The 18,628-nt window shown below is 42.3% G+C and overlaps 1 protein-coding gene across 8 annotated transcripts in view; it reads left to right on the top strand.

Moving 5' to 3' along the window:
• MYO9B (myosin IXB) overlaps window positions 1–18,628 on the top strand; it is a 130,027-nt gene that overhangs the window by 94,311 nt on the left and 17,088 nt on the right. For all 8 annotated transcript variants that reach the window (XM_036763522.1, XM_036763531.1, XM_036763536.1 and 5 more), the window contains exons 18-29: window positions 2,780–2,860; window positions 3,732–3,842; window positions 5,197–5,319; window positions 5,902–6,051; window positions 6,158–6,324; window positions 6,729–7,670; window positions 10,178–10,244; window positions 10,528–10,652; window positions 12,716–12,849; window positions 13,530–13,729; window positions 14,478–14,576; window positions 15,318–15,491. In XM_036763522.1, the coding sequence (XP_036619417.1) occupies window positions 2,780–2,860; window positions 3,732–3,842; window positions 5,197–5,319; window positions 5,902–6,051; window positions 6,158–6,324; window positions 6,729–7,670; window positions 10,178–10,244; window positions 10,528–10,652; window positions 12,716–12,849; window positions 13,530–13,729; window positions 14,478–14,576; window positions 15,318–15,491 (2,373 nt within the window). The remainder of the gene's footprint in view (window positions 1–2,779; window positions 2,861–3,731; window positions 3,843–5,196; window positions 5,320–5,901; window positions 6,052–6,157; window positions 6,325–6,728; window positions 7,671–10,177; window positions 10,245–10,527; window positions 10,653–12,715; window positions 12,850–13,529; window positions 13,730–14,477; window positions 14,577–15,317; window positions 15,492–18,628) is intronic.

Raw genomic sequence — 18,628 nt, 5'->3', positions numbered from 1 at the left:
CACATACACAAGACAAAAGTGACTCATCTTTGGAAGATTCAGATAGATCATAGACCCCTAGAGCTGGGAGGTTCCGTAAGGGGGCAGCTGGACTAGCAGAGGAATGAGCAAACCATCCAGAAGAGGAGGGTTAGTTCTAAAGACTTTATACCCATTTTTTATTAACTACCACCCTAGTTTAGGCTTTTATCGCCTTTCCCTGAACTATTGCATTACCTTTCTCGTTGGTCTCTCCGCCTCCAGTCCTCTCGCTTCAATCCATCCTCCACATGGCAACCAAGGTTCAAATCCAGCCTCAGATACCTTCTAGCTGTGTGACCGTGAGCAAGTTACTTAATCTCTGTTTGCCTCAGTTTCCACAGCTATAAATAGGAATAATAGTAGCATTCGCCTTACAGAATTGTTTTGGGGATCAAACAAGTTAATATTTATAAAGTGCCTTGCACTGTACCTGGCACATAGTAGGCATTATGTAAATGCTTATTCCCTACCCTTCTTTTCCCTTTCTTAAAGCCTAGGAGTCTGATTCTGCAGTATGAGGCACATAGTAGGTACTCAATAAATGCTTTTGATCAGTCTGAAGCCTCCAGGAGTGCCTTACCACAGCCACATCTGTCTCAGGCAACCTCTGCTAGGGAAAAAAAAAGTTATGGATTTGGCTCTGGAAAGTTTTGTGTGCTTCGTGGCTTTGGTAGAATCTTAAGTGGTGGCCTCACACTGCTGTCATGTCAGCATGCAGACTCAGTGAAGTGCAGGCAGACCCTCAAAAATAGGGGCATCTTTTACCAGATTCTTAGTCACACTCGAAGAAAGAAGATGGTATTTGTGGGCTGCCTAAAGGTTAGGCTCCACTGGCTGCTCTCTGCAGATTCTTAATAAGCATCATGATTGGAGATGTCACTTTACACGGCTGCCTCTGCCAGTACAGAATTGTCTACTGCTATTTCTCTAGCTTTTGTGAAAGCTACTGAAGTTAAAATTCAAACCCAGCCAGGCTATGCCGGCATTCAGAGGAAAGCTGCTCTAAAAACTTTAAAAGAAAGCCTAAACACATTCAACAAAGAAGTTGCTCTTTTATGAATGAGACAGGTACCATATAAGGCAGTAATGTTGGCTTGTTTCATGAACTTGCTGGAGAAATGTTTTACAGGGAGCTTGTTCCCAAGACTACACTTGACTGTCAAAGGAAGAACAGCTGTTTGTAGCATTTGTGGTGGGCTCAATAGCTGGAGTGTTTGTGTGATCATCTCTCACCCTGCTGGTACCTGTTGGGAAGGACAAAAAGGGTAGCCCTGCTTCACAAGTCCTGCCAGCTTCACACCAGTCATCAGCGAATCTAGTCTCTTCCCCTGCCTCAGCCTGGAACTTGGACTCCCACCCTGAGACCCTGGGCTCTGAGTGGCAGGGTTCTCTAGTCCTGATCTGTGGCCTAGCTTGCCCCTTTGCAGCCATCTCCATGACATACTGCCTACAGCTTTGGCCTCCAGTGTAACCCTCTCCTCCCCGCCCCCGACTTTCCCGCTCTACAGAGCTCTGCGGGGTGTCTCTCCTCAGCAGAGTGTAAGTTCCTTAAGGGCAGGAACTGTCTTTCTTGCTTGTAATTGTATCCTTGCCCTTGGCCCAATGCCTGGCAACCTAGTTAGCACTTAATACAGCCTTCTTCATTTATTTCAGAGGTGTGTGGAAAAGGCTTGTGGCCCATATCGGCATGATTAGTACCCCAACTACATTAGGATGGTTAAACTGTGACTCTGTGAGACTTTTCCATCCTCTTCCACCTGAGATGTCAGTGTCCCTAAAGAAGTTTGGATTGACTCCGTACTGGAGAAATCAAGATAAATCATGAGCCGAATCTACCTTTCTATTGCTCAGTGCTGAGCAAAATGTAAAAGACACTCTTGTTATATTTTTGACAGTATAGAAGATTGGTGTAATCATCAGCTGAGTCCTCGCCTGATGTAGAGATTTCAAAATTTTAACTGCTGCAGGAAACCAACTATTTGTAGGGGCATTTTAAAAAGTCATGTGAAATTAATACAGAAAAAGAATTTCAGTGAAAGGACTTTTAAAGTATTCCAAATAAAAATGTCTTGCTCATTTTTTATCATACTAGCTAATAGCATTTACATAGCACCTACAACATGCCAGATACTGCTACATGCCTTAGAAATATTTCGTTTGATCCTCACGACAGCCCTGGGAGTAAGGTGCTGTTATGGGATCCCATTTTACGGTTGAGGGAACTGAGGCAAACAGAGGTTCAAGTGACTTGCTCAGGATCATACAACTCGTGTCTGAGGCCAGATTTGAACTCAGTTCTTCCTGACTCCAAGCCCAGTACTCTACCCACTGCACCTAGCTGTCTATCATGTTTTCTTCATCGCTTTTCTTTGTCATCCTCTTCTTTCTGTTCTTCCCACTAACAGAATTATAGGTCACATTTAAGTTTTATACAAGCCAAATTTAGAGGAAAAAACATGGCCTATAGTCAGACTAGCTTGGGTATCTGAAGTCAGTGATCAAATCAAGAGGCTGTAGCAATGCTTAGAAGCTGCTGCGGAGTTCCAAGAAGGGGGTGGGAGCAGTGGGAAGTAACCATCTGTCTGTCTCTCTTTCTCTCTCCTCTTTTCCCTCACTTCTCTCCTTTTTTGCTTTTTAAATAGGAAATTTAAACCTAACATCTGAAATGATACCAGAGATCTCTTGAATTATTCTCTAATTAGATTTCCACTTTTCTAAAAAAATTTCTGAATAACAGACCTTGACTTTTTTCTCCCAGGCCTCCCTTAATAAGTTGTTGGAGACATTGAGTAAAGCTGAGCCATTCTTCATTCGATGTATTCGCTCAAATGCTGAGAAGGTAGGTAAAGGCTTCCCACTATTCCTCGTGTAGGGATAGCCTTGATCAGAAACACTGAGATAACCACCTGTCATTACAAGGCAGTGTCACTGTTAAAAGTAAAGTTTTTATATATCTGTGACAGTACCTTGTGGGAAAATTGCCAGTTCCATACCCAGGGTACAGTCATAGACTGAATCAAATCAAGTATTTAATGGAAACCTACATATGAGGTATGTGCTTATAAACTTACATTGCCAGAAGGAGGTTCAAGGTTAGTTGAAGCCCTCTCCTTTCTAGGCTAGTCGCAGTCAAAGCCATCTGATCTGTTTGTAAGGATCTCTAGTCATGAAGATTATATAACTTGTCTCAAAACCTATTGCGAAGGTCAATATCTTCAAATATTCCTTTGACTATCTAAGTGCCTGTTAAGCCCCTTTCTTCTTGCTTTTTGCCCACTTTGGAATGGAATTGGCCAGGACTTTTCTTGAAGATGCTTGTTAAATTACCCATTAGTCACTTTTTTCCAAGTTAAAGGGGTGTCTTTGAAATTTTATTCCTGAAATTGATTTGTTCTAGGCTTTTCTCCACCCATCCATTGCCCTCCTCCCCAAAACCGTTGCTGCTTAAAAAATCTTAAAGGTAAAATAATTTCATTGAATAGTCACAAATGGCTGCTCCTGTCCGTGATACCTGGAGGACAAGCAGAATAGTCCTATGATTACCAAAATTAGGTGTGCTTATATAGTATATACCCCTTTTTTCTATTAAGTCTAAAAGTAGCATCAGGAATTAGAAGAAATTGACATGGGAAACATACTTGTGAGCAGATTGTTAGAGGAAAGTTCAGGAGGCCTGAATTCTTCTGTGCTGTATTTTGTGTTCTTTCCAGAAAGAGCTCTGCTTTGATGAAGACCTGGTTCTGCAGCAGTTAAGGTACACCGGGATGTTAGAAACTGTACGAATCCGGAGATCAGGTTACAGTGCCAAGTATACCTTTCAGGTATTTAAATACACCTGCCACGAGCGTTTGCAAACTTAGCTCTTGTTGCCGACCGGGGGGGGGGGGGGGGGGGGGGCACTTACTGCACATACATTTACTGCACAGTGGCATACTTTTGGTAAGATTAAGGAGTCTTACCGAACCTTTTCTCATCGTAGTTTTGATCAAATGATTATTTACAGGAAATTTTCATAGAGTCAAAGACTTTTGTAGGTGGAGAGAACCTTCAAAATCATTTTGTCCAGCTGTCATCTGAGGCCCAGACAGCTGATGCAGTTTGCTTCGGGGCTCACAAGTTAGTAGCAGAACCATGACTAGAGCCCAGGTCTTCCGATTGCCAGTCTTCTTATGCACAGGATCACTGTACTCTGCCAACTTCCTTTGTTTCGCTGTCAGCAGTGTTGGCTTTAAAAATGTATCTTGGCACTTGGCAGTAGTGTTCTTATTTCATCATCTATTTACTTATACACGTTAACAAAAACTGCTTATTGTAGCCCACTAAGGTCTCTGTCCTTGAACAGAATCTGAATCCTAGAGATTCAGTGCTGGAACATCATCCAGTCTAGCCCCTTCCTTTCAAGAGGAGGAAACCTAGTCCGAGAGAAGCGAAATGTTTGTCTAGGGTCCCACAGGAGCGGGAGATTGGAAATCAGCGCCTCTGACCCTGGAATTTACTCTCGCTCCCTGTTCTACACTGCCAGCTTTTCTGAAACAACAATTTGCATTTAAGTTTTTATATATTGAGACAGTGGTTTGAAGTGTGAGTTAGAGTTCAGGGACCAGAATATGCATTTTTCCTTTCAAGTTGGTAATTCAGTACATCACATTCTAGCAAAATATGTGCATGATCTTATGTAAGGAAAACTAGTCTTGAGCAATCAGTGCATGTGGATTCTAGGACTGGCTCTGCTGGTATTAGTATGACCTGGAGATTCACTGAACCATTGTGTGCTTTAGCTTTCTCCACTACCAAACCGTTTCACACAACTGGGAAGATGAAATCAGTTCATAAACAGAAAAAGTTTTGAAAAATGCTCAGTAAGACTAATGCAGGAATACTAAGAAAGAAGTATAGTGGCATAAGCTACTTTTTATTCAAATGGCACATAGTTGCAATGCAATCTTAAAACAGATCTTTTGTATGAGAAAATATTTTAATAATATGCCTAATTCTGTGTCTTCTGAATACCTCAGACATTAACCCCCAAAATTAGACTTTTCTTAATTTTCTTGTAGAGCAAATGGCACTAAGCTGGATGTAAAGATGTAAAGATAAAGCAACTGTTTACTTGTGCGCTTTTCCATTGATGTAAAAACTCAAGTAATTCTCTTTTTCTTGACTTAAATCACTTAGGATTTCACAGATCAGTTCCAAGTATTACTTCCCAAAAATGCCAAACCTTCAAAGGAGATGATATCTGCTCTGCTAGAGAAGATGGGCATGGACAAGAAAAACTACCAAATAGGAAAAACTAAGGTCTGTTCAGTGTTTTCAGACTCTTTGTGAAACCAAGGGCCTTCTTTTTTTACTTTGAATTTGTGAGCTCCTTTTCTTTCAGGAGTCTAGGGCACATTTATTCCAGAAATGTCAGGAGTCAGGTCAAAAGTGCCAGTTTATTGTAAAATTAAGTTTTGGGTTAGAAACTTAGTCCCCTAGGATAAAAGCATTTTTATTTTTTCCTTCAAAAAATTATCCTTGACTTGATTTTATCTTTTTTTGTTTGTTTGGGGATTTCTTTGAAAGGAATGAGTATTTAGAATATTTACTCAGTAATCATCTCATTTGATGTCTTATATACAGGCAAACTGATAATATCTTTAACTTGCCATTTGGCCTCATCCAGTGCCCTGTTAATCATTTTTGTGTACTTGCCTTGTGTAGGGTATAGTTTATTGAAATTAAGGAGGAGGTTTGACTTTAAATTTCTCTCCAGTTAACTTGAATGTAGTACCTTCTAACACTAGGTCTTGCCTATGTAGGAAAATGCCTCTGTAAACTTAAGAAAAGCTTGACTTTTCAAGAGGAAAAGCTCAATTTAAATTTTTTCTTCTGGATTAGGTGTTCATGAAGGAAACTGAGCGACAGATCCTACAGGAGACACTTCACAAAGAAGTGATTCGGAAAATCATTCTGCTCCAAAGCTGGACCCGAATGGTCTTAGAAAGAAGACATTTCCTCCAAGTGAAGCAAGCAGCCATCACCATTCAGGTCTGCTCCCTTCAGGATAAGCAATTGGTGCTCTTGTTACAGGTCTGATCCAGCCCAAGTCAATGGTTACCTCTTACTACCTGAATTTTTTAAAAATATTTTTTAGGCTTTTTGGCGTTCTTACCGAGTTCGGAGGACTCTAGCAAAGGCTGAGGCAGCTGCTTATATTCAGGCAGTTTGGAGAGGATACCAGCAGCGGAAGGCCTACCAGAGACTGAGGCGGAGTGCTCTTCTCCTGCAGACTGCAGGCAGAGGATACCTGCAGAGACAACGGTGAACACAACTTGAAATTGTGTGTGTGTGTGTGCGCGCGCGCGTGCATGTGCACATGTAGATCTAAAAAAGGTCTTGAGAACACTGAATTCAATGAGGTTGTATTTTTGTTCTTGCTGTTAATGTCATTAGCCCTTTTATGAGTGAAAAGATTTCCTTATTTCTAGCTCTTCTGACCTGGACTTGGGCACATGAGGTTGGACAGGTCAGAGTGGCTGAAAGCCAATGTGAAAGGAGGTCCCAGCCTGCATGTCTACACGTTCACCCATATCTTAAGTGGCCAGGAGTTGTACAGTATAGAGTTATGTGGCTTAAAGACTTTGGTTCAAACACCAGTGAGTCAGTCTTTGGAGACCTCTGTCTTCACATGTCTTTCTGAAGCTCTTTTTTTTTTTTTTAAACAGCTTTGGCCAGATGGTTTTAGAAAAGAAGAAGAATGAAGAAAAGAAAAGAGAAATGCAGCAAGCCCTGGAGAAAGAAAAGGAAGAGGCTGAACCCCCCGAGGCAGAGAACAGGGAGCCAGTGCCCAAGGAGGAAGCTGTCACATCAGAGACGGAATTGACTCCTGGTTTTGTTCCCAAGCATCAGCTACATGAAGCACATGCAACAGAAAATGAAAAACAGAATGTACAAAGAGAAAAAGAAACCCTGAATACCGAGAAGACTCTTCCTTCACAGAAAAGTCTCGTAGAAAGTCATGAAAAGAGCACAAGTAGCCGAGAAAAGCGTGAATCACGGCGGCAAAGGGGTCTTGAACATGTAAAACTGCAGAACAAGCACATACTGTCCTGCAAGGAAGACAGCAGTATCAGAGAACCTCCAGGAAAGACAGTCCAGGGACAAAATGAATGCAGGCAAGAACTTACTTTGCAAAGTAAAAAAGAAGAGAACATCCCTTCAGACTTAAACTCTCTTGATGAAATAATGGGCAAGGAAAATTTACTGGGGAAAAAATCAACAGAATTAAAGCAGGAATCTTCAGGTAACCAGGCTATCGAGTCTAAGAAAATGGACGAAAACCAGAAGCTGCAGCAAAAAGGAAGTTACAGCAATCTCGAAAGGCCGTCCACTCTTCCCCTGAACAACAAGGTTACCGAAGGTGCTGCTGAGCAACCCCAAGATAAACAGAAACCAAGCACTGGCCAGAAAATAAATGAAGGGCCAGAGAGTCCTGCTGCTTCCCAGATCCAGAGATACCGAGAAACTGATAGTGAGAGATTGTCGGCTGTAGTGGAGTCATGGAGAGGAAAGAAAATGATGGTTGCTGGCCCCGGTACGATGCTGAGCCAGTCCCTGGACCTGAGTGAGAAACACAGGACTGTGGGGTTACCCCTAACGCCAGGAGAGTAAGAATACTTTTTTTACATGTTTTATTAAGAGTCACCAGCATCAGTTGATTTTAATTGATAAAGATGTGTATGTGTTTAAGTCAAAAGCTTTGACACATCCAATTCAGTTCGGCAAACATTTATTACTCAACTACTGATGTAAAGAGCATCATCCCTGGTGCTAGGGGAGATGGAAGAAATAAGGCAGAATCCCTGCCCTTGTAGAATTTGCAGTCACCCCAAGACCCTGGGTGGGCCTTGCCATCTGCCCTGCTGCTGAACACTGAGGATTTGCGAGGACTGGCACTTTCTTTCTCTTTGTGTCCCTTGTGCTTAGCACATAATCGGGGCTTTTCCTTTCATTCGCTAGAGGACACAGCACATACGTAAACAGATAGAATGCATGAGAGGTTCAAACAAAATGCTTTATGAATTTCAGGACTAGCAGGGGAATCAGAAGGCTTCATGGAAATGGGGACATTCAAGCTGGGCCTTTTATAGGCTAACATTGCTCTAGCAGCAGTGATGCCAGGGCCTGAGGATCATGGGAGAGACCTTAGAGGTCCTCTGGTCTACTCCTTCATTTTACAGATGGCCCTAGGTGATATGGTAACCCCTCCCCCAGGCTACACAGGCAGTAAAGGGCAGAACTAAAACTTGGATGCAAGCCCTGTACCACTTACTTGACTATTCCTTCCACTACAGAAGCAGAGAGGCCAGGACCCTCAGGCAGTGCCCAGGGGCAGTGAGGAGTCCATTCTGGCCAGAGCATGTACTGTTTGCAGTTAGATTCAGAAGCAAGAGTGGTGAGAGTTTGTGGAGGGCCTGCAATGTAATGTAAAGGGGTATAAATTTGGGGGATAGATAGCATGGAGAGGCTCAGCAGACATCATGACCAGAAAATTAAAGTTCAGTTTTACTGATCCCACAGGAGGCCATAGAATATGACAGGAGAGGTGAAAGACTGAACGGTCAGTGTATAGTCTAAGGTCAGTGATGCCAAGGCAATTATTTATTCAGTAAAGAAATATTCATTCTCTGTGATGACTAAGGTTCATTGTGAAGTTCAGGCTCGGTCGTGCTCTCCCAAGAGTCACCAGTCCAGTTAAGCAATCAGCAGTGAGAAGATGGGGTGATATTGCCAGAACAGAATGAGAAACAGAGATCTATATTTGGGAAGCTAAGAATAAGAATATCCGCTCAGCGACATGGGAGCTCAGAGCCTGGTCAGAATTCCAGGAGAGTGGAGTCTGACTTGGGAATCCAGGGTCAGACGCAGGAAGGCCAGGAGAAAGAAGGATGTACCATGATTCAGGATCAAAAGCCTGGGAGAGAGTAGCTGCCAGGGAAGATCTGCAGGAGACAGACGAGGCCCACCAGACCTTAAATAGCAACACTTCCCCAAAGTAACTCCTCCACCTGTCATTCACAGGTGAACTTCGTGGGTGCCTGCCTTGTCTGCCTCTCTCCCCAGGGCACACACTTAAATACTGCTAGGCTACAGAGGGGATCAGGATCAGAATCCACTCAGGTCATCCTCTGCTGCTTCGTGGCAGCCTAGTGATGACCCTGAGCTCTCAAAGACTAAGTCAGAAGAAAGCGTTTGTGGCAAGAGAGAGAGTGAGAGTGTGTGTGTCTGTCTGTCTTGCAGCCTAAGCCCAGCCCACCTGAGCTTTGGGAGGCTTACCACAAGAGGAGTGGACACCACAGGATGAACAGCCTCGGTGGAAGGAGTATCCACACAGATGAAATCATAGATTCTAGAGTATTTAAATCAATTAGATTCTAGAGTATTTAAATCAATTGACTAGCATTTATTAAGTGCCTCCTGTGTGCCATGCATAGTGCTAAACACTGGGGATACAAAGAAAAGCAAAAACCAGCTCCTGTTCTCAGGGAGCTCACAGTAATATGAAGAGCTTATGTTTAGATAGAATGCTTTATGATTTTCAAAGCACTTTCCATACATTATCTCACTGGATCCTCGCAGCATCTCTGAGCTAGGCAGTAAAACTGTTATGATCATGATCTCTGCTGTATGGGTGAGGAGATTGAGGCTCAGAAAGATCACACGGCCCATAAGTAGCAGCACCAGATCAAATTCAGACTCACTCCCCCTGATTCCACGTCCAGTGTTTTTTACACTATAGATCTCACTGAGAAAGGAGTTCTCATCCCTGGAACAAGCAGGATAATTTTCTTCTAGAGCAGATTGGGGCAGCTAAGTGGCACAGTTGGTAGAGCAACAGGCCTGGAGTCAGGAAGACTCATCTTCCTAAATTCAAATTGGCCTCATATACTTATTAGCTGTGTGATCATGGACAAGTCACTTAACTCTGTTTGCCTCAGTTTCCTCATGTCAGATGAGCTGGAGAAGGAAATGACAACCTACTCTAGCATCTTTGTGAAGAAAACCCCAAATGGGGTCACAGAGAGTCAAACACAACTGAAATAACTGAACAACAAGAACAGATAAGTACCGCTTAATCAGTTTCATTAACAGCTACCCTTTTGTGATCTTGTAGGGATCGAGGATTTTCTTTATCATTGAGCGATGTTGATAAACTAGTTCCTTCATCTACTAAGAATCAGGTAGGATCTTCATGCATATCATTAAAAGCTGTAATTCTGTTCTCCAGTGATTTCCTGACTATACCACAGTTATTTCACTAGTCACAGCTTGCCCACCCTTTCCAAGGCTATATAGACTGTCACCTTGCCCCCACCAAAAAAAGTTTAAAGTGTAAATGACATTGTCTTTCAAGTAAGTGATGATTCCTTAGAGTCTAGAGTGATCAAGTGAAAAAGGAGGTGAAGTTTGTGTGTTGAGTTGCGTAATTAAACTTCCCCTGACATTCCTCTTAATCTGCTGCAGGTGTCTGTAGAAGGGGTGGATGGCAACAAGATCTCCAAAAAGCACACCACCATCCCGAGGAAGAAGCCTGGGGAATTGTCTGCCCACAGTGACGGTCTGTCCCCAAGCCAGCAGGCAGACTCCAAGTACGTGATTGTGTTCTCCAAAGGGGAGGACAGACCTTGGTGTGGCTGGGGGTCCTGGAATATCCCTCCATTCAGCCTGCTGCAGGGCTGAACATACTTATGGGGGGAATTGCTCCTTTGGGTTAAGGTTCCTGTTCAAATGGACATATTAACCCTGTTCAAGTTGACAGACTTTAAAGTTTGTAAAGCACTTTCCTCTAAATAACTCTGCAGTACCTGGAAACTGAGGCTCATAGCCAGAATTTGAATCCAGTTCTCCTGGCTCCACATTCAACACTTGTGCCACAGTTCTGTGCTGCCTTTCATCTAGTAGCAGATTTAAGCTTGCATACACATGATTATTCTATGGTAAAAGGAGATGAGTGTGGTGATCTGGGAGGGGTCTGAGAGGAATGGGGGGAGGAGGATAAAAGGCCAGCAGTAGCTAGGATGAAGGCAGGGTGCTGTACACAGAGATATGGAGGTGAAAGAGCAGGAGGAGATGGGGCTTGGCCTGTAACTCCAGTGGGGGAGGAGGGGGACCTCAGAGGAGAGCAGTGCATCTTTGCCCATGGAGGGCTGCCCTGGGTCTGTAGCTTAGAGCCTTCAGGAGGGGACCAGGCCTGCCCGTCAGTTTATGGATGCAGAGGACTCCCAGGGAAAAGCTTCCTCTGCCCATGCAGAGCAGCACCAGCTCTGGGAGGGTGGTCTAGAACTCCAAGAGGCTGACTCACTTGCTTAGAGTCACTCAGCCAGTTGAGGTCCAAAGCAGGAACCAAATCCCATCCTTCCTGGACTCTTTGGCTAGAATAGAAGGTGCAAAAGAGTATGGGGTGAATTGGAAAAGGGAGGAAGCCCACATTCCAGAGCAAGCAACTGAACGTTAGGCTGTTACTATTGTACAGATGAAAAGATAAAACAGGAGATAGGAGTCAAAGAGGGAAGGACAGGGTCAATACAAGGAGTATTACAAGGACAGAATGACAAAATTGGACAACCAAGTGGATATGAGGAATGAAGCCAAGCTTTGAGGCCTAGCTGATGAGGCAAGTAATGGCTGCCTTCAACAGAAACAGGAGCAGTAGGAGGGGCAGGCTTCATAGAGCAAAGATGAAATTTCTTTTTACACATGTGAAATTTGATAGTGGTACCAGACCATCCAGGTGGAGATATTAGCAGACCATTTAACTGAATGAGTTTGAGATTGTGACTCTGGGGAAAGCTTGGAGGAGGGGGTGAAGAATTGATAATAACTGTATAGAGGTGATAATTAAAATGGGTAAGATTATTGAGGGAGAACTTGTAGAAAGAGAAATGAAAAGGGCTGACAGCATTGGGGGATTCCCACATTTACTGAGTGGGAGGAGGAAGAGAAACCAGCAAAAGAGACCAAGAAGGAGTGGTCCAAAAGAGGAGGAGAACAAGGGAAGAAGAGCAGCACATTTGGAGGGACGTGGGTGGGATCAGCAGGGTCAAATGATGCAGAAAATTCAGGAGAACTAAGAAAAGCCCTGTGTAGTACAAGAATTACTGTCACCACTTGACAGAGGAAGAAACAGGCTCAAAAGGGTTAGTTGAATTGTTCAAAGTTCACATGGGTAGTAAGATATCAAGCCCGGAGTTCATCCCAGGTCCTCATTCTTAGTCTTATAGTCTTAAATCACACTGTCTCTTAGGCCAGCCATGGTTTCATGCTATATTTAAAAACTCCACTTCATCTAGAGAAAATGAAAAATATATCCTCTTGGATGGAGGAAAATTTGCAAAAAGGAAACTTACATAAGAACAAGAAGTTTTCCTTTTTTTTTTTTGAAGACTTTTTTCTAACGCTACTTTCTTTAGAAGTTCTCAGAGATTCTTACATAATCATAAGGAAGTTTTCAACAAGGTTCATTCCCAAAAGAATCAGCCACTGGTATGATAGATTACTGGGGGCAAGGGAAATCTGTGTATATTGATTAAGATATTAATATGTTGTTAGTAGTAAAACAGCCATTTTATTCTGTCTCATTAAGGCCTAAAAAATTTAAACATTACTTCCATTCCACACAATTAAACAGATTTACTCATGCTTCTTCCTTTAGATCCACATTTAAGTGGCTTTTCATGCCTAAAAATAAAGATAAGAAGTACAACATAGAGGGAACAGAGGAAATGGAGACTGCCACACCTGTACCTGCGATGTTGGAAGCTGTAGCATCAAAAAGAATCTCAGAAAGTGAGTTGGCTACATAATGATTACTCTTAAGAATAGGAATACTACTCAACTCTGAAACTGGGGAGCGACAGAGTGGATGTAAGAGAATATTATTGGGCAACAAGGAATGATCAGTATGAGAATTTAAGAGAAAATAAAGACAGGTTTATGTGAATCGATGATGAGCAAAATTAGTCAATCTGAGAGTGATGTGCACATCACAAATGGAAATGGAATTCCAAGGCACAGGGGAAAGCAGCACAGGGTTCCCCCCTTCCCTCCTGACAGCGAGGTAGGGGACTGTGAGGATAGAATACATTGTTGGGAGGGAGGATCACATGACATAACAGATATAAAGTGTTTTGCAAATCAAAATGCTATATAAATGTTGGCTATTATTGTTAGATGGAGTCACTGTATCACATGTGTTTGCTCGGGTATTTTTCTTTGTCACAAGGAAGGGTTCAGACAGGGGCAAGGGTTAAAATAAAAATAAAATAACAAAAGACATACAAAAGATCTATTTCTTTAGATGTCACAATGACCACAAGACCAGAGTCCTTGTGTGCACCATTAAACTATCTGAAGTGATATTTAAAAAGCTTGATGGATTACAGTTTAGGCTTATGTTTTATAAATGGCTCCCTGTAATGCTGCACTGTTCCATGCACTTAATGCTATAGAATTGCTCTTTTCCCTAGCATCATCTGGACATCAGAACCGCCCCCACACAGGAGAGCGAGACCGCCCTGTGAAAGAGCCATCCAGCAAAGCAAAGAAGAATCGTAACATTAAGATTAGTAAAATCACAACAGTGTCTGAAAAGTGGAGAGAGTCTGTGTTCCGGAAAATAACAAATGCCAATGAACTGAAATACCTTGATGAGTTCCTTTTGAATAAGGTGAGATGTTCGAAGAGGACTTTAGTAACAGCTGTTTTAGTATGCTATGTCCAGTAGGGGAAAAAATGAACCTTTTTCTGACCATGTGTGAAGTCCTGAAGTCTTTGGAAACTATCTGCAAAGCACAAGCCCTGGCAAGTCCTAAGGCTAGAAAGGCTTCAGGCTTGGGACCAGAAGCAGGGTGTGTTTGTCCTCCTCTGAGGATCAGCTCAGCCCAGCTGACCCTGACAGTAACTCATTAAACATCCACTAAGATGTCAGGTTGTTGGGATCCCACACAGATGAAATCACAGGTGCTTGTAGTATTTGTGAAATTATCTTTCCCTTCCACCTGGAAAAGGAAGTAAGGCATCCATTGGGGGACAGGGAGAAAACTTGCTGAAGAGGCCTAGAATTCTCCCTCTCCTAGTGCACTCTGCTGTCTAGGAGGCTTCCCATACCAGCAGCCTCTTAAATTGGTAACTGTTCATTGTCGTCTAAAGGGCTAATAAAACCAGAAGAACAGTTTTTCTTAGGGCAGGAACTCACAACATTGTAAGTACTAGGACGTGGGGAGTTGAGTGGGCAGACTGAGAGAAGATGACAGAGCAAAACTGAAGGCCTTACTTAGTTGAGCCAACAAATCCTTATCATGGCCATTTAACTTTCTTTGTAGCCTGTTAACCCCAGTAAGTTACAAATTCGACATAAACCAAGTATGTCATTGTTTTAAAAGAAAAAAATTAATTTATGTATTTTTGCCTGTCAGATAAATGACTTGCGCTCTCAGAAGACTCCCATTGAAAGTTTATTTATTGAAGCCACAGAAAAGTTTAGAAGCAATATAAAGACTATGTATTCTGCTCCGGTAGGTAACTTTTTTTTTCCTTGCAAAGTCCAGCTTTAACTTGATGTAGGAGTGTGCTCTTGGTCAAAGTGGGGTGGGAGAGGAAAGTATAGATGTGAGTAAGACCCAGCCCTACCTTCGTGAAGCTTTCAGTCTTGTAGAGAGGATATGAGGCTCATGCAAATAATCGTAATGCAAAGTACAACGTAAGTAAGGTGTAAAGTGTGAATGGAAGGTGAGATCATTCCCCCAGTGAATGGAATTTAAGCTGTGTCCATAAACGATGCATATGGTTTCAGCAGGCAGAGGTGGGGCAGTAGCAGCATGAGGCTGTGAAATGAACACTGGGCTCAAGTTAAAGTACTTGGGTTTAGGGCCCAGCTCTACCTGTGGGTCAAATACCTACCTTCCCTGAGCCTGCCTTTCACCATTTGTAAAATGAAGGAGGCGGACCACATGCTGTCTGGGGTCGCTCCTAGCTCTGCATGCTGCACTTCTGTGGTGTGAGAGAGAGAGAGAGAGAGAGAGAGAGAGAGAGAAGGGAGGTTGTAGAGATAAAGGAGAGCATGTGCCTCTAGAGGTGTGGAGGTGGGAGAACAGAGCATGTGTATGGGGAAGTTCACAAGCACCTCTCATGCTGGAGCACTTCAAACTGTTGTTTCCATGATCTTAAGTTTAACTAATTATTTGTTGGAGAATAATAGAAAATATGGGACATCTTAATATACTTATACTTTAAATTTGACTTTTTAAAAATACTAGAATGGAAAGATTCATGTTGGCTATAAGGATCTAATGGAAAACTACCAGATCGTAGTAAACAACCTGGCACTGGAAAGAGGAGAAAAGGATACCAACCTGGTCCTGAATCTGTTCCAGTCCCTTCTCGATGAGTTCACCAGAGGATATACAAAAAATGACTTTGAACCACCAAAGGTAGGTATTGTGACCTAGTGCCTGAACTCACCTAACCTTCATATCTTGTTTTTATTCATTCATAAATCTGGGTAATTAAGAATTCTAATACACCTCTGCTAATTCTAACCTCTGCTCAAATACAAATGGTTATATCAGTGGCTCACATCGGTACTATCTGATGCTTACAAATTAAAAATGTTCAGACACCAAATATGTAAGGCTGGCTTTTGGCACTAACCAGTCTTCCCTACAAAGAATGAAAGGTTGCAGGGATGAATTATCAGTGGACCTGTGGAGGCCTAGAGGAGAGACATTCAATTGAATGCAGTGTCTTAAGTCCTTATATGCAAAGCATTGTGCCAAGCACAGGGAATTCAGTAGTGAAGAATAATGTAGTCCCTACCCTGAAAAGACCTGTAGTTTCCTAAAGGGGGATATGTAGGAGAATAAAACAGTATTCAACATGATTTGAGAGGAAGGAGAGAACAGTTCTGCAAAGAGAAAAGACAAGACCAAGGATTTCACTTCTAGCAAGTAGACAGAGCAGGGTTCTCTCCTTAGCAGTGATGTGCGCAGAGTGAGTGGTGTATTTCTGCTGTACAAGTGACTGTTACCCATACTCAAGGTGCATGCTGGTCTCCAAGAACAGAGGATAAATTGGCTTAAATAATGATTCTCTACTCTCCACATTATACAAGTTCCTTTTCAAAAGAAGGCGTTCCATGTTAAAAAAGAAAGAAGTAATGGTTTCAGTATGAAAACAAAGACAGTAGATCTGATTAAACAAGTGGGAATCCTGACCTGTGGCAAGAAATTTGCATGTTGGAGGAATGTCAGACGGTGGAGAAAAGGAAGGCCAGCACATAGAACTAAGTAGTAGTTCTTACTTTGGGGCTTCCCAAAGAGGAGAGAACTGTACCCTCTAAAGAGAAGAGTTCTCTAAAGAGAAAACAGCTACTTATCCTCCCAGAAACAATGTTGTACACACAGAGGTGCTACTGGCAAGAGACACCATCCTGTTAGGCAGCAAAGTCAAGTGGCACCAGCTACACGATCTCATAATAAAAATGGAAGGATAAGCATCCACGATGCCATAGAGAAACTGGAGACATACTGCTGCCACTTAAACGTGGGCACAGATGTTACCACCAGAGGGAATCTAGAAAGTGTGATGACAACAAAGTGTCAGACAAGAAACTGGAACTCTTAAGGGTACATATGGTATTTTCACCAACATAAAGAGCTTCAGAAGAGAGACAGATTTGGGAACTGAACAACTGGTAAAGAAACTGGTGTCTAAGATTTAGATTTATAGATCATGACTTAAAATAGAAGAAGAAGGCTGATAAGAATGTATTTGCCCAGAATCTTGTAAATCTAATCTAAAAGTCTTTATCTATAATTGAAGAAGGAAGGATAAAACTGGCTGCATATAAGTACCAAGCTAAAGACCATAGAGACTAGCTACAATGTAGGAAGAATAGCAGTAAAGACAACCTGGAATGCATAGAAGACAGAATCTAAGAAAGGAGCCAGTAATAAAACCCATTTTCTCACATCTGTACTCAGATGTACAAAAGTGTGGATAACAAGCAAGGCGAACTATAAAACCTGACACAAGGAGACAAATTTGATTTCCAAGCTATCACTGAAACTTAGTAAGATGAGGCTTGGCTCTGGAAGATGGTATATCCCTATTCATAAAAAACAGGATAGATTTGGTTTTGGTTTTGTTTGTTTGTTTTTAAAGAGAGGATAGGGATGGGGAGAGAGTGGCATTGTATACTAAGATGAGCTCACATGAGGAAATCTAAGGAACCAGAGAGGGGGAAGTATGATGGAGAGCATTTGTGTGAAGTTGTACAGAAGCGATATTATCATCGGGGTATGCTACAGACCACCTAGGGAGAAGAGGCAGTAGATGAGGAATTTGGGGAGTAGATCACAAGCCTGACACAGGTATGCCATAGTAGTGATGGAAGGCTTCAGTTATCTGGATGTCTGCTGAAGCTCATCCTTTGCCCAGACTAATAATTTCTTGACTTTCTTTAATGATAATTTCATCCTTCAGAAAGGTGGAAAAATAAACAAGCAAGGACTTGTATTCTGAATTGGATTCTTACCAGAAAGGAGCATTTGGTTGCTGGGGTGGAAACTGTGGGGGAGAAGGAAAGGAGAATACCATTTCTATCTTAGAATCTGTGATAGAGAAAAAAAAAGAAAGCTGATGGGTTTAGTCTGAGCAGATTTCAGAGCACTTTGGAAAAGCATAGGTAGAATCCTGGGAAAGAAAGTTCCCTAGGGGGAAGTCAGGCCAGGATGAAGATACAAAGAAATAATTCCAGTGACAGTGAAAAAGAGGGAACTATCTAAAGAGATTGATTTGGATGCTCAGGAAATTAATTGATGAGCTTCAATTTAAAAAAAAATAGCAGAGAGTGAACATAAAAGAATGACAGGGTCCTAGAAGAACACATTAAAGCTGTGGAGAAGGTGAGGCTGGTGAAAATTATTAAAGACAACAGAAAAGAGTTTGAGCTTTTTTAGCTCTATCCTGAAAAAAAGAGACACTCAGAGAAAGAATAGGACTGTTGTTCAGGAAGGGTGAGATAGTAATAAGGGACGACTGGAGGAAGAGCTGCTGGATTGATTCCTCTTTCAGTCTTGGAAAGAGGAAAAAGTGCTAATAGGGAATTGCTAAGTGAGGAGACAGTAAGAGAACACCCAGCTGGCCTTGATAAGTTCTCACCTGGTCCAAAGCACCTACATCCCAGGCTACTGAAGGGATTGACTGGTGTGATTGTTGCGCCACTCAGGAATCTTAGATCTTGGAAAATAGGAAAGATTCCACAGGACTGGAGAAGAGACAAATATTGTTCCAGTATTCAACAAAGGAAGATACTGGAATCAGCTAGCTCTAGGCCGCTGAATTTCAGATCTTGGTAAAATTCTAGAACGTATCATTGTTAGGGATATCATAACCGGGTTCTGACATATGAAAGGCTGTCATATAGAGGGAAGGCTAGACTTGTTCTGTGTGAATGCAGAGCAGTTGCGGGGTGGAGGGGGAGTTGCTGCAAAGATAAAAATTTAGGGTGGATTGGATATCATGAAAACCTTCCTAGCCATTAGGAGTCATTTCAAAGTGAAAGGTG

This window comes from Trichosurus vulpecula, chromosome 1, assembly GCF_011100635.1.
Source record: "Trichosurus vulpecula isolate mTriVul1 chromosome 1, mTriVul1.pri, whole genome shotgun sequence".
Lineage (NCBI taxonomy): Eukaryota > Metazoa > Chordata > Mammalia > Diprotodontia > Phalangeridae > Trichosurus > Trichosurus vulpecula.
The sequence above is the reverse complement of the archived record's forward strand: the minus strand, read 5'-3'. Positions and strand labels throughout refer to the sequence as shown.